General features: G+C 40.5%; 1 protein-coding gene across 1 annotated transcript in view; it reads left to right on the top strand.

Moving 5' to 3' along the window:
- The first annotated feature begins 663 nt into the window (after positions 1-663).
- smc3 (structural maintenance of chromosomes 3) overlaps positions 664-14,338 on the top strand; it is a 65,214-nt gene continuing 51,539 nt past the window's right edge. The window contains exons 1-7 of the mRNA XM_033033992.1: positions 664-903; positions 3,549-3,624; positions 7,074-7,112; positions 9,197-9,264; positions 10,235-10,306; positions 11,559-11,638; positions 13,197-13,275. Of these exons, the coding sequence (XP_032889883.1) occupies positions 889-903; positions 3,549-3,624; positions 7,074-7,112; positions 9,197-9,264; positions 10,235-10,306; positions 11,559-11,638; positions 13,197-13,275 (429 nt within the window). The 5' untranslated portion in view covers positions 664-888. The remainder of the gene's footprint in view (positions 904-3,548; positions 3,625-7,073; positions 7,113-9,196; positions 9,265-10,234; positions 10,307-11,558; positions 11,639-13,196; positions 13,276-14,338) is intronic.

The raw sequence follows: 14,338 nt of genomic DNA, 5'->3' as shown, positions 1-14,338 counted from the left end.
TCGGGTTGAGACCCTTCTTCAGACTGACAGATCACGATCAGTCTGAAGAAGGGTCCCGATCCGAAAAGTCGCCTGTCCATTCCCTCCACAGATGCTGCCTGACTTGCTGAATTTCTCCAGCATTTTGTGTTTTGCTCAAGATTCCAGCATCAGCAGTCCCTTGAATCTCTATACTTAATTCATTAACGTCACTGAGTTTATACATTGAAAGCCTACAACAATATCTAATAATATTCTCAAAAAGAGCGAAAAAAATGGATGGTGGTAAGACTTCCAGCAAAGCCTCGAATATCACTGTACCTTAATACACGTGACAATAAAAGACCTTTGTGATCCAAAATAAAACCGGCCGGCAGATAATCCGATGACGTTTCCAAAACAAAGTGCGCCTTTAATAAAATGCGCAGGCGCAGTCGCCGAAACCCCAATTGGCGCCGAATCTTTGACCTCACTTGGGCCAAACCAATGACAAATGGGGAGGACTGTATATACAATGGAAGGAATGATTTGTTTTTCTTCGTGAATCAAATGATCGCATTAAAATTAAGTATTAATCTTCAAATACCATATCAAACATTGGTGAATTGGTGCTCTTGTTCCAGTTCTAACCCCGGCATTGCGCTGTCAGTTTTCTGTCCCCCCCCTCCCCCCGCAGTCCCGGGACCCGAGGCCGCCGCCACCATCATCGCCATCTTCTCGCCCGCGCAGAGTTTCTGGGTTTTTAATTTATTTTGTTTTCAATCACTCACGTTTCGGACACTGAATGTTAATAAACGAGGTTTGCTGGGGGTGGGGTGAAAGGATAGACGCCGCCGCCGCTTCTGGCCAAGCCCGTTATTAACTAGTGGCGGTGTCGCGGCCGAGGGGTCCGTCCGTCCGCCCGCAGAAATGTACATTAAACAGGTACGAGGCAGCGAGGCCTGGGCGCTGGGGGAGGCCTGAGTTTGGAGGTGGGGGGAGAGAGTGGTGGAGATGGAGGGAGGGAATGAGAGAGAGCTGAGCGGTGGGGGTGTGGAGAGAGGAGGCCTTGGGTTGGAGGGTGGAGTAGGATGGAGGGGGAGATGATGGTGGGAAGGCCGGGGTGCTGCTGCCTCATCCCCAGGCAACATCATAGTGTCTCCCCTCTTGCCTTCTGTCCAGTTTAATGACATCCTTCCTATAGCTGGGTGACCACGGTTGCACACTGTACTCCAAATGTTACAGCTGCATCATGTTGTACCAACCTTTGTATCCAGTACCCTTCTCAATGAAGGCAAGATGCTAAAGGTCTTCTCCACCATACTGTTCACCTGACTCGCCATCTTTCAGGAACCCTGCACCTGTACTCTCAGATATCTCTGTTCTGCATCAGTCTTCAAGGCTGTACCATTGACTCTGTAAATCCTGCCCTAATTTGACATGCCAAAGTGCAACACCTCTCACTTGTCAAGCGTTAAATTCTATTTGCCATGCCTTGGTCCAACTGATCTACATCTTGTTGAAAACGTGGATATCCTTTGTCACTATCACAGGATAGCGTGTCTGTCACTGTTACTGGAATTTTGGTGGCAGGATGGAGGGATGCCTGCGGCTGTTTGAGGATGGGAGGTGGAGGGAAGGAGGCAGACATGAAGACTGCATTTTCGGATGGGATGGCTGGAGAGTAGGAGATAAGCTTGAAGTTGTTTAATGGTGGGAGCAGAGAGGGGAAAGAGAGTACAGAATAAATATTGTAAAGAGAAAAAAAAAGACCAGTGGTGGAAACGAAGAACAAAAATGGAAAATGCTGAAAAAACTGAGCAGGTCAGGCATCATCTGAAGGAAAAGAAATGGTCAGCATTTTAGGTTTGCAACCTTCTGTCAGAATTGTGAAAGTGAGATGCAAGTTAGGTTTCAGTAGGAGTGAATGTCAGTGATAGCATGAATTGAAATGGCTTGATGGCAACAGCAGCAAGCACGTTGGCTAGTTAGTCAGTAGTGTTAATGATAGGGCGGTGGACAGGTTAGACTTGCATATGTAGCAGGATGAGACGAGCTGAGCCAACATAATATTAAAAACAAATTGACAAATGGAGAAACTAAATGGGTTAAGTGACAAAGAGAAACATTTTCAATGTTTCAGAGAAGGGCACGTTTTGAAACTTGAGAGAGAAAACCTATTCTAAGTGGTAGTAAAAGAGAATTTCTCTAATTGTTTGAATTGAACAATACAGCACAGAAACAGGTCCTTCGGCCAAATGAGCCCACGTGACCATCGATCATCATCACACCAGTTCTGTGTTTTACCCTTATGCACTCCCTAAACACTAGGGGTAATTTACAAAGCCCAATTTGGGATGTCTGGGATGTGGGAGGAAACCCACGTGGTCAAAGGAAAACGTGCAAACTTCACACAGAGAGCACCCGAGGTCAGGATCTACTAGTCCATAAGGTGAAGATGTGGCTGGTGCGAATAGATTAAGTGACTGGCTGTATATGTTGTTGTTGTTGGCCCGATTCTGTACGTCTTTGGAGTGTGGGAGGAAACCGAAGATCTCCAAGAAAACCCAAGCAGTCATGGGGAGAACGTACAAACTCCATACAGACAGCACCCGTGGTCAGGATTGAACCCGGGGCTCCGGCACTGTAAGGCAGCAACTCTACTGCTGCACGACCATGCCATGTGTCCGAGAGGACGTGAAATGATGGCGGGCAGAAATCGTTCAATGTACCAGAGGGAAGATATTTCTTGAACTTGGGTCTTCTTGGAACAATACAGGAAGCCACAGGCAGAGATCGGCAGGAATGTGATAGAGCAGAGATATTGTGCAGACCATATAAACTATATAGGCATACCATTTTTACTGGAAGCACTTTTCCAAACCTAGTTCAATTCCACAAGGCATTTTGAACCCTGTTTTCTGCATTATTGCCTTTTATTCGCTTGTCTGTGATACCTACAATAATCTGGAGATTATTATCTATTGTGATCTTGCTGCTTTATTACTCTACTGCCTAAAGTTTGAGTATGTCATTGCCCTTTTTACCTATTTTATTAACACAAAATGATCACGCTCTCTGATTTTCAACATCGAGTTTTTCAATTGCAATGAATGGAATGCACATAATCAATTATTTACCTGCTGCTGCCGCAGGTTTCACTTTTTTCTTTAAAATCTTGGAGTTCCCTTCCACGGCTGTTCCTATTCCCAACGTTTGCATTCTATATCAATATAAATTTTTGAATTGGTGTAATGAAAGTTATTATTTACATTGTATGTACATACAACTTTGTAGTAGGAGGACTTTGAAATGGCTTGCTTGGGTTTCTAATCCTTGTCTAATTGTTGCCTGACCTAGTACATTCAGTTTAGTTTAAACATGGCGAAGTCTATGCAAAGTTTTAATGAGCACATTATTTTGGTTTTGAGTAGATTTTAATTTGTTCTGTTGTAGAATGGGTATTGTTTGGGATTTATTTATGAAATTATTCTCATTTTGGCCATAAAGATTGGGATTTACATTCCCTATATAGAATTTCTGTTTTATTATGCTGCAAACTAAAGCTAGTTACCCTATTTATCTTCCAGGTAATTATCCAGGGTTTTCGCAGCTACAGGGATCAAACCATTGTTGATCCCTTTAGTTCCAAGCATAACGTTATAGGTGAGTTCCAAAGCATAGTTTTTAAAAAAGTAATTGGCCAGAATATTTTATGGTCCAAGTTCTCTAATCTATATATCTCTATACTTATTAAACTCAGATCTTGGATGTGTATTTATTTGTGTGTGTGTTTGTGTATAATCACATCTTCGTAAAAAAAACGACGCGGTAACGGTAATTTTTTTGCATATAGACATTTCCCCCCGGAGTCCAAAATCGCGTTATCTGAAAATTTCATGCATTATTTCTCGAGTTATTAATGAAAATGTTCAAAAATCTGACAAAACATTGAATTTTAAAACGACTGTCTTTCGCTGATGATGTCACAGTAGGTCTGCATGCCTCCTTCCTCGCGCTGGGAGTGACTTCACCCGCCCAACCTTCTCTCCTCCCCCCCCCCCCTCCCCCCGTTATTCAAAAGACGCAGCCAGAGATGAAGTCGGGCCCTGGGCTGAAGACTGCGGCGGCCCAACTCGCGGTCCTTTGGTCGATGCTCGCTCGCCACCTCGCTTGGGGTCCTCGTGTCGGCGCAAGGTGGAGAGGTTGCTCCACACTCTGTGTCTGTCACTGCCCTCTTTCTGCCTCTGCCTCTACAAGTTGCCCTCTGCCTCTACCCGTTGCGCCCTGCCTCTACCTGTTGCCCCTGCCTCTACCTGTTGCCCCTGCCTTCTGCCCCCTGCCTTCTGCCTCTGCCCTCTCTACCCCCCTCCCTCTCCCTCTCTAGCCGCGCCTGCGAGTTGGGGGCTATGCATGAGTGGATAGGGCGGGGGGATGGGTTAAAAGGAGCGAATTAATAATATTAATATAAGATCAAGGGGGGTGGTTAGTGTGTGTGTGGGGGGTGGTTAGCGTGTGTGTGACGCCGCAGGCCGCCCCCCCCCCCCCCCCCCCCCCCCCCCCCGCAACCGCACATTGAGGGGACGGGACTCAGCGAGTCCCACTTGGTCTAGTATACTATTAAAAGTCTCGTCTGTCTGTCAGATCAAGGAACTGCGCCAAGGAACTATATATTACTAACACTTTGTTTGTATGTGTGCATGATATCCCAAACCCCCCGCCAAAACAGTACACGATAGCGCTCCAATTTTTGGCCCGCCTTACTCACCATTGGGATGTAAATGAAACAAGTTTCGTTCGGATTGATGTTATATTTTGTTAAGTTATTAAGTTATTGACATTTTAAACTTTACAAAAATCACTTTTCAAACCACTTTTCCACTTGCCCTGCCTGTCAGCCGCATTCGACGTCACAATAGGATCCCAAATTTCATTTACATAAAAATTTTTTGATTTTCAATAAACTTTGTTTTAATCAAATTCTTCCGTTTTCATTATCAGCTTACATTGTGCCTAGGTTATTTTAAAGAAAATATGTGTTTATCATTGAGAATTTCATTTTTTTTTAAACAGCGATTTTCATTGTGGGGGCTAGGGAGGAGTGGGGGGAGCAGGGGGATAGAGGGAGATGTGGGAGGTAGGGAAGGGAGAGGGATTGAAGGAGAGGAGGGGGTAGGGGGGGAAAGTGGGGAGGTGAGGTAGGGAGTGGGGGATAGAGGGGGTAGGGGGGGGGAAGTGGGGAGGTGAGGAGGGAGAGTGGGGGAGATGGGGAAGTGGGGAGGTGAGGAGGGAGAGGAGGGGAGTGGGGGAGGTAGGGAGTGGGGGATAGATGGAGAGGAAGGCAGTGGGGGAGGAGGGGGGGATAGAAGGGAGGTATGGAGTGGGTTGGAGAGGAGGACAGTGAGGTAGATGAGGGAGAGTAGGAGGTGTGGGATAGGGGGAGGTGAGGGGGGTAGGGAAGGGGTTATGGAGGGAGGAGTGACAGGGTAGGGGAAAGGAGAGGGAGGGAGGGGAGGAAGAGGGAGGGTGAAGCGGAGGGGGAGGAAGTGCTGGGGGATGAGGGGGAATGGAAGAGGATAGGGGTAGGAAGAGGGATGGCGAGATAATGGAAATGTTAAACGCAAAATTGTTAACTTTAACTTAATTTCTGCCGTTAGTGCGGGCTCATCAGCCACGCATGCGTAGTTTGGTGGAATATTGCGTTGGGAGAGCGGGCCCAACGGATCCGCACTTGGTCTAGTATATATATATAACTTTATATAAATAACAGTTGAAATTTTTGGAATTTTACAAAAATATTTGGATAAAATGGTTACCGGCCAGGTCTTGAGTGACCCTATTGGAAACATTATCACCATTGAGTTGCACTTTACAGTAGCATTTTCAGACTTATTGGAGATGCACTATTGCAGTAAAGAAAGAGGGCATAGTTTAAGGTCTTGGCCATCTATTCTGGGCATTTATGATGCACAATAGACCCAGTACTGCAATAAAACTCTGATGATCTACTGCTGAGCCGCTCTCTGAAAATTCTAATCATTCAGCATCTGGCTTACTGGTTTTTGTTTTCCATACTAACTTTAAATTTGCTAGGAATATTATGATTCTACTGTATAACCTCATTAAAAAATGACATGGCAGTGTGTTAAGATATTAACAAAAATAATTTCCAATGGTCTAGAAAATCTACCATCATAACCAAAATCCCATTGTTGAGTTTTACTATATTTTTAAAAGGGCAATTCTTCTTCCAGTGCTGGTAACTGGTCAGTTTTTTTCTTTTTCTTTTTTGTGGAATTTTGTTGATGCCAAATGGCTGCGAAGTTTGACTTGTTTCCCTCAACGCACTCAGTGGAGAAAGGAGAATGTTGTTTAGAGGAGATAGGAGAGGAACTCGGGTGTAGAATTGAATCTGGAGAAACAAAGAATGGCATTAAATATCATTTTACAGATTATTGAGACCAGAAGTTCTTTAAATGTTGGGCAATACATCCTCAATAAATATGGCCGGGGGAATAAAATACATTTTTTTAAATGATGGGGAAAACGTAACAAATATTTGTTTTATTTTTGTGAACCATTGTGGATAAACACATGTGTTTTGGGGCATAATATGGATTGCTCCTCTCTATAGGGTGGACCTGATTACAATTCAATGATAGTTCTGTGGTACTGTGCTTATTGTGTGGCATGATATCCAAATGAGACAAAAATAGGCCACTGTGGCAATAATTCTCCAAATTCTGTTCTGGTTTGGGTGTGGATATTTTGGAATAGCTTCTTAAAGAACAAAGATATTTGTTATTAGTCCAAATCATATGAATAAGCAAAATGACAGCATACTTTTGCTCAAATCAATCTTTTGCTGATCAGCTGATGTAATATTTCTAGTGTACATCTTAAACCCCTTGGAAGAAATGGTTGTTTTGGTAGCAGACAGGTAAGTGCTGCCAAGCGTAAGATAAATCAGAATTAGTACCCCGAAGCCTTTTAACTGGTCTTTCGACCTTTTTTTAACCCTTTCTTGGTCTTTCACTATTAAAGCTAAACTTTGCACAGTTGCTATTAAAATAAGTAAATTTGGATTTTAACTATGATTTTTCCTTTCTGTTTAGTTGGTCGAAATGGATCTGGAAAAAGTAACTTCTTTTATGGTAAGATTTTTCTGGATTTGTTTTTCATTTAAATTTATAACTGTACCTTTATTGGCTATTAATATGCTGACTCGTTGATTTATGGCATTTGGAATATGTATACATTGGCCATGCATTTTTAATGGTACGTTTTAGGAATGCATGTTGACTAAGGTATAGGAGAAACTGCTCAAGTGCACAATTGGAGAGTAATATTGAATGCATGTTATCAGGCAAGGTTGTATCTGCTGGAGTTCAGAAGAGCAAAAGATGAGTTGATTGAAACATTTAAAATCCTGAGTGGTTTTGACAAGGTGGATGAAGAGGGACGTTTCCTCTGGGAGAATTTAGAACTAGCGTTCACCATTTAGAAATAAGAGAATGCCTAATTAAGATGGATGAGGTGAAATATTTTATTTTAATGGTTGTAGGTTGTAGGAGTGAAAACAGTTTTTGAGCATATTTAAAATGTGAGTATATACTTAATGAGCAAGGGGGTGAAAAGTTACGATGGGTAGCTGGAAATGCAAACTTCAGGGTACAGTCAAATCAGCAGTGATCTTGTTAAATGCTGAAGCAGGCTTGAGGGGCTAAATGGCCTATGTTAGTGTAATGGTATGGGAATTCTAGGTTGGAAGCAATGTTGGGGAAGGTGGGAAAATTGGAATGGTCATTTTCTGATACTGTTAGAGGTGCTTATTTGGAGACAAGAATGGGATGTGAAAGTAATTTACTCATTTTCACAGGTGTTGACTTTTCTAAGGAAAATAATGAATGAAGATTTAAATAAATTAGAAACTAGCCTCTTTCTTCAGTTTCTTGAAGTTTTTCAGGTGGTAATATTCATTGGTGCACTAAAATCTTCTGAAAATTAATCAATTAAACATCCAATTTCACAGAATTGTAAAGAAACCCAGCCAGCCATCAAAACTGATCAATCTCATCAAAGCTGCCGCACTTTGATTTTACACAATACATTTATTTTATTGTTGTTATAACTTGCGTTGTACCTGGCTGCAGAATAGATTTTTTATAAACTTGTTTCATTTATACAGTGACCGGCTATCTTTAATCGACGGCAACCTACACGTCATATTAAAAGTGTATATTATGATATTAGAATGGAACTACAATGGCTGTCCTTTTTTGAATAGAAGGACAGCATGGTGGAGCAGCAATTAGTGTTGGTGCTGTAACGCAACCCGAGCATCATTGTCTTAATATTGAGCTTGGGTGCTATCTGGAGTTGCCTCATGGGCTTCCCCTGGGTGCATTGGTTTCCTCCCAAATGTGCAACTAAGTTAAATGCCCATAGAGTAGTTGTGTGGCAAGAGAATGGTGGGGGGGTGATGGGCATGCGCGAGAAAATAAATTGCAATAAGTCCCCATGGTTTACCACAGGGTACAGACTTGAGAACTGTTCGTAACCTGAACTGTTCCTAGGATGGAATTGAACAAAAACAGTGTGTGAAACAACTATGGTGGGAGAGCAAGTATGTGCAGTAAGAGCAGCCTCACTGACTCATGGAGTGAGTGCTCAGCATTCTAGCTTTGCTCGGCTCCGTCCCTGATTGTTGGGGGTGTGGCCAATAGGCACATGGAAATGTTCTGTTATCACCCAAAAGACTATGCCTGCAGTAGCTAGCAAATATATCCTGGTCAAATATAACGTTTGATCTCCTAAACGTTCATCCGCATACACCGGGTGTCCATAAGTTTGGAGTTGGTAACCCGGGTAGTAACCTGTATGGAGTAGGAAGAAACTGCAGATGCTGGTTTAAACCGATGATAGACACAAAAAGCTGGAGTAACTCAGCGGGTGACATTTTGGGTCTCGACCCTTCTTCAGACTGAAGAAAGGTCTCGACCCGAAACATCGCCAATTCCTTCTCTCCAGAGATGCTGCCTGTCCCGCTGAGGTACTCCAGCTTTTTGTGTCTAACCTGTATAGAGTCATGAGTTTGAAGCTGTTCTGAGAGCGAGCGTGGACTCAAAGAACCAAATGGCTGTCTTCTGCATAATCAGGATAAAAATGTGAAATTTGTTTATTTGAAGTAACTTTTCTTATTTCTATTTTCTCTACTTTTTTCTTCCCTCATTTGTAGCTATTCAGTTTGTGCTTAGTGATGAGTTCAGTCACCTTCGTCCAGAGCAAAGACTTGCTCTGTTACATGTAAGTACTTGTGCCAAAAAATAGTTAATTTATGATTGTGCTTATCATTTACTGCAATATCCTGTGCAACTTAATTTTGAGGATACTGTTCTTCAAAATGTACCTTTTGATACCTTTTAATACATGAATTGTTGTGAAGCCCTTGGTTTTAATTAATGAAGCAAAGTTATAATTTTATTTGGTTTCTACTTGGGATAGTTACACAATAGTATGACTGAGAGTCCTGTAATTCTGAGCCTAACCCTTGCTTGAGCAAATTCAAAACTAAAAAATGTTGCATATGCTCAGTATGTAAGAAGTTAGTGGATGAAGAAACGAAACTAATTTTTCAGGTCAATTATCTTTTGTCAATCCAGCTGCAAATTCTGATCATTAACTCAATAAAGAATTGTTATGTAGCTCTGTTTATTTAATTCCCTTTTAAATTTATACGGGACACTTATTTTTATGAATGAAAGCAAAATACTGGAAATATTCAGCAGGAAACACGAGACAGCCGATGCTGGAATCTGCAGTCAAAGATAAACTGTTGGAAGAAGACAACAGTTCAGCAACATCTGTGGAGGCAAAGTGATAGTTGGCGTTTCAAGTTGAGACCCTGCAAAAGGACTGATGAAGGGTTTCAACCAAAAAAGTCAACCATTCCTTTGCTTTCACAGTTGCTACTTGATCGAGTTCTTCCAGCTGTTTATTTTGTGCAAAACTCAGGAGATAAGGCAGCATGTGGAAAGAGAAAGTTTATGATTTAGGTTGATGATCCTTCATTAGATTCTGTGCTCTGATCCAAAACATTTACTGTTTCTCTTTCCAAAGATGTTGCGGACCTGTATTTTTGTTTATTCTTTGATATAAATGTGTATATATTGAATGATGTATTTTTGTTTTTTGTTACAATGAATGTATTTTACAATTTATCCTTGAATTCAATTTAATTTCCAAATATTAATGTGATTTTTGACTGACCCATTAGGAAGGAACTGGACCTCGGGTTATTTCTGCATTTGTTGAAATAATATTTGACAATTCAGACAACAGGTTACCTGTAAGTAGATTTTCATTGAATTAAAATATCTTGTGTTGACTTGCATTGGATATATTTTTGTTTCTTATTTTATCTTTGTTAAGGGAACTTTTAGGATGAAAGCATAGTATAGAAACCAAACTTTGCTAGTTAATGTCTCTATTAAGGCAGTTTATTTGTCAAATATTTAAACATCAGTGGTTCCATTTGCTTCCTTTCCCTTTCCTTGGTGCTCCTATGGAAGCAAGGCACATATATGTAAATAGACTCAAGGTTGTGACCTTTTGAAGGGGTGGAGAAGATTAAGCTCATTACTTGAGTAAAGGAACTAAAGGATATTTAGCATTTAGTTAAGATGAAAAGTAGTGTTCAGTTTTGGTCACCCTAATATAGGAAGGATGTTGTTAAGCTGGAAAGAGTGCAGAGAAGATTTACGAGAATGTTGCCATGACTAGAGGCCTGATCTGTAAGGAGAGTTTGGGCAGGCCAGGACTTTATTTCTTAGAGCACAGGACATTGAGGGGTAATCTTACCGAGGTGTGTATAAGATCATGAGGTGAATAGATAGTGTAGATGCACAGCATTTTGTACCCCGAGTATGGGAATCAGGAACTGGAGGACATAAGTTTAAGGTCAGAGGGGAAAGATTTAATAGGAACCAGAGGGGCAACTTTTTCCCACAGAGGGTGGTGGGTATATGGAATGTGCTGCCAGAGGAGGTAATTGAGGCAGGTATAATAATAACAATTAAAAGGCATTTGGACAGGAACATGGATAGGAAAGGTTTAGAGGGATCTGGGTCAAATTCGGGCAGGTGGGCCAAATATAGATGGGGCATCTTTGTCGACATGGACAAGTTGGGCCGAAGGCCTTGTTTCCATGCAGCATGACAATTGTATTATGGAATATTTCTGTGTGTATTTACGCTTATGCAGGATGTACTTGCAGGTGCACTGAAATTATACTCTTGTAATGCTCTGACAAAGATTTATCTGCATTAGGCATACTACCCTTTTCGTGAGTGACTGTAATAATATTAGAATGGAATAAATTGGAAGTTGAGTGCAGTTCTTGTTTCATCAGTGCTTTACGGAGTTGTGCGTTTGTGAATCTGACTGCACAATGGTAGAGAAAGTTTGGAGGATAAGATAAATAACTTTAGAATAGAACTTTTAAATCATTGTCCTGATTGAGATGTTATTTAATTAGCCGTGTTTAGGATCTGTAGAAATGTGTTAGCACAATAAATAATTATGTTTATTTCATTTTGTAGATTGACAAAGAAGAGGTTTCTCTTCGTCGTGTCATTGGAGCAAAGAAGGATCAGTATTTTCTGGACAAGAAAATGGTGACGTAGGTTAATATTTTCCACCTCTCAGTTCTTATTAGGAAATAACATACACTTTATTTTGTCCGTAATTGCAATTCCAGAAGGTAACCTTATTTTTTAAGTTTTGATGATTGATTGATACAAATGTTTTGCTGTCAACTAACCAGTAAATAGAGTGTGTTAATGACAGGTATGTCTGTCGATTGGACTAATAATTCAGAGAATGGCAATTTAAAATAAGTTGTATTTCAGTTTCAAATAAGTTAAATTGTTAACAGTTAAGGAACCAGGAAGGTGTCTGATTGATAGAAATATCCAAGCAATGCATGCCATTTTAGGAAGGCAAATTTGATATCCTTCAATGGTTAATATCTTCCATACCTTTCAAGTCCCACACCAATTGTCTCTTAACTGTTTTCTGAAATTGCCTTGCTAGTCACTTGGTTGTGTTAGACTGTTCAAGTTAAGTTGACTCTATTGTCATATGCACAAGATACAGTATAGTTGCAGTGAAAATATTGTTTGCAGCAGCGTCAGAGGCATGTAATCTTAAAGAAACACAAAAACATAAATTATACATAAAGATTGTGCAAAAAAAAGACATCAGTTCATAACATTGTTAGAGATGAAAAAAACATGTCCGTGAAAGTGCAAGAGTTGGTCCGCAGTGCTTCCATTGGCAAGGAAGAGATTATGGTTGTGTGGGTTAGTTCAAGAACCTGACAGTTATAGGAAAGTAGCTGTTCCTGTATCTGTTGGTGTTTCACTTCAGGGTTCTGTTTCTCCTGGCAGATGGTAGCAGCAAGACGAGAGCATAGCCTGGATAGTGGGGATCCTTGATGATAGATGTTGCCTCTACGAGGTAGCGCTTCATGGAGATAGTTTCAATGGTGGGGTAGCCTGTGCCCATGATGGCTGAGTCCACCATCCTATGCAGCCTCTTGTGGTATTCAGGAAAGCAAGCTGCCCCTACTGTCTCGGAAAACGGAGTAAGGCTGTAAATACTGGCCTAGCCTGTGACATCTATTTCCTGAAAAAATATATTGTAGTAATGTTTGTAATGTAAATATCTCGGCTCTTTAATGTTCCAGTAAATTTATTATATGGGTTATATCAGCAGCTTCCTTGTGTAATCAATTTTCTTCTCTTAGGTTATACTCTAGGAACCTACTTTTACCTTGTTGATATAATAACATAGCCAGTTGCAGTACTAACAAGTGATTGTTAGTTAGACACTTAGAAGGTGAAATCATCAGACGTCACTAATGACTGAGGCTGGGTACCTGTGAATTGCTTTGTGAAGTGCTGATTGACACCTGGTTTCTTATGGTCAAATCAAGATAACCTCTTCAATATCCAAATAAATTAAATGTAACATTCTCAAAGAATGCTTACCATTTTTCCAAATGGTGATTGAAATTCATCTGAAATGTGACACACACATTGTTGAGTGAGAATATCTTGAACTGTTTTATTACGGCACACTTGGGATGTACCACTTCAGCTGCCTCTCAGGAATATTTTTACATGCGCTGGAATCCCAAATTGAGGATCATATTTCCATCCTGTTTTGTTCAATAGGAAAAATGACGTTATGAATCTTTTGGAGAGTGCTGGATTTTCCAGAAGCAATCCTTACTATATCGTCAAGCAAGGAAAGGTAATTGAATTTGGAATTGCAAGTGGCTTTTGCTGACATAAGAATATTTTCACTTGATTTTCAGTTATTTTTTTTTTAAACTTTAAAAAATCATTTTACTTTTAATTCAAGTTAACTAATTTAGTTCTAATTTCTCTTTTGGGAAATTTGAATAATTGAAAGGTATTTACGATCACAAAAGTAAATTATCAGGCATGGGACTGGAATTGACTTTTGATGGCAGTCAATTTGCGAGAATGTGGAGACGGGATTAAACCACATTTTTGCTAGTCGAAATAGACATTTGCCACTATTTTCGGTTTCCATTTTTACTTATTTGACATAGACAACAGGACAATAAGCAAAGCATTTGCATAATAAGAAATTGGTTTATATTATCTGGACATGTAGTGAATTAAAATCAAAGCTGATCTATTAACTGGTTGCCAAATTAATAATAGCTGGATATAAGGCCAATGAGTTTATTATAATTACCAATGAAGTCTATTGAGATAATTCCCATGAGATGCGAATATGGTTAATGTGTAAGTGTTTTGGTGGCAAGTTAAGTGGGAAGGGCAAAATGAACAAAGTACAGATTCCACAGCATCTGTTTAAACCTGCTAAAGTTCATAATGACTGAACTCGTCCATTAATCCTGAGGGTTTGCCTGTAGTCATTTTTCTAGGGTCTGTAACTGGCCAAGAGAAATATACAATTATTTTATGCGGTAAGCTTCCCTTTAATGTGCAAATTAGAATGCAGTGATGTTAACAGGACTCATTATTGTTTTGGGATTGAATGTGAGCTATGCAAACTATAATTGACTCCACTGACAGAGAAGGTAGAAGGTCAGGACAAGTTTTATTTTTTGTTTTTAGTAGGAGTGCTCCTCTGGGTCCCAATTTAAAAAAATAAATAAATGCTGCCATTGCAAACCGTGGTCTTCTCAGTCATTCTGCCACCCATTCTCAGTAGCTGTAGCTGATGTCCCAGAGGATATACATTGTTGAGATCACAAAACAACACAGGAATAGTGCCTGTGTTTTGCTTTTTTTGTTTGTGAAACCTGTGGATCTGAATG

The sequence above is a fragment of the Amblyraja radiata genome, chromosome 15, assembly GCF_010909765.2.
Source record: "Amblyraja radiata isolate CabotCenter1 chromosome 15, sAmbRad1.1.pri, whole genome shotgun sequence".
Taxonomy (NCBI): Eukaryota; Metazoa; Chordata; class Chondrichthyes; order Rajiformes; family Rajidae; genus Amblyraja; species Amblyraja radiata.
Note: the sequence above shows the minus strand (reverse complement) of the source record. Positions and strands in the feature narration are given on the sequence as shown.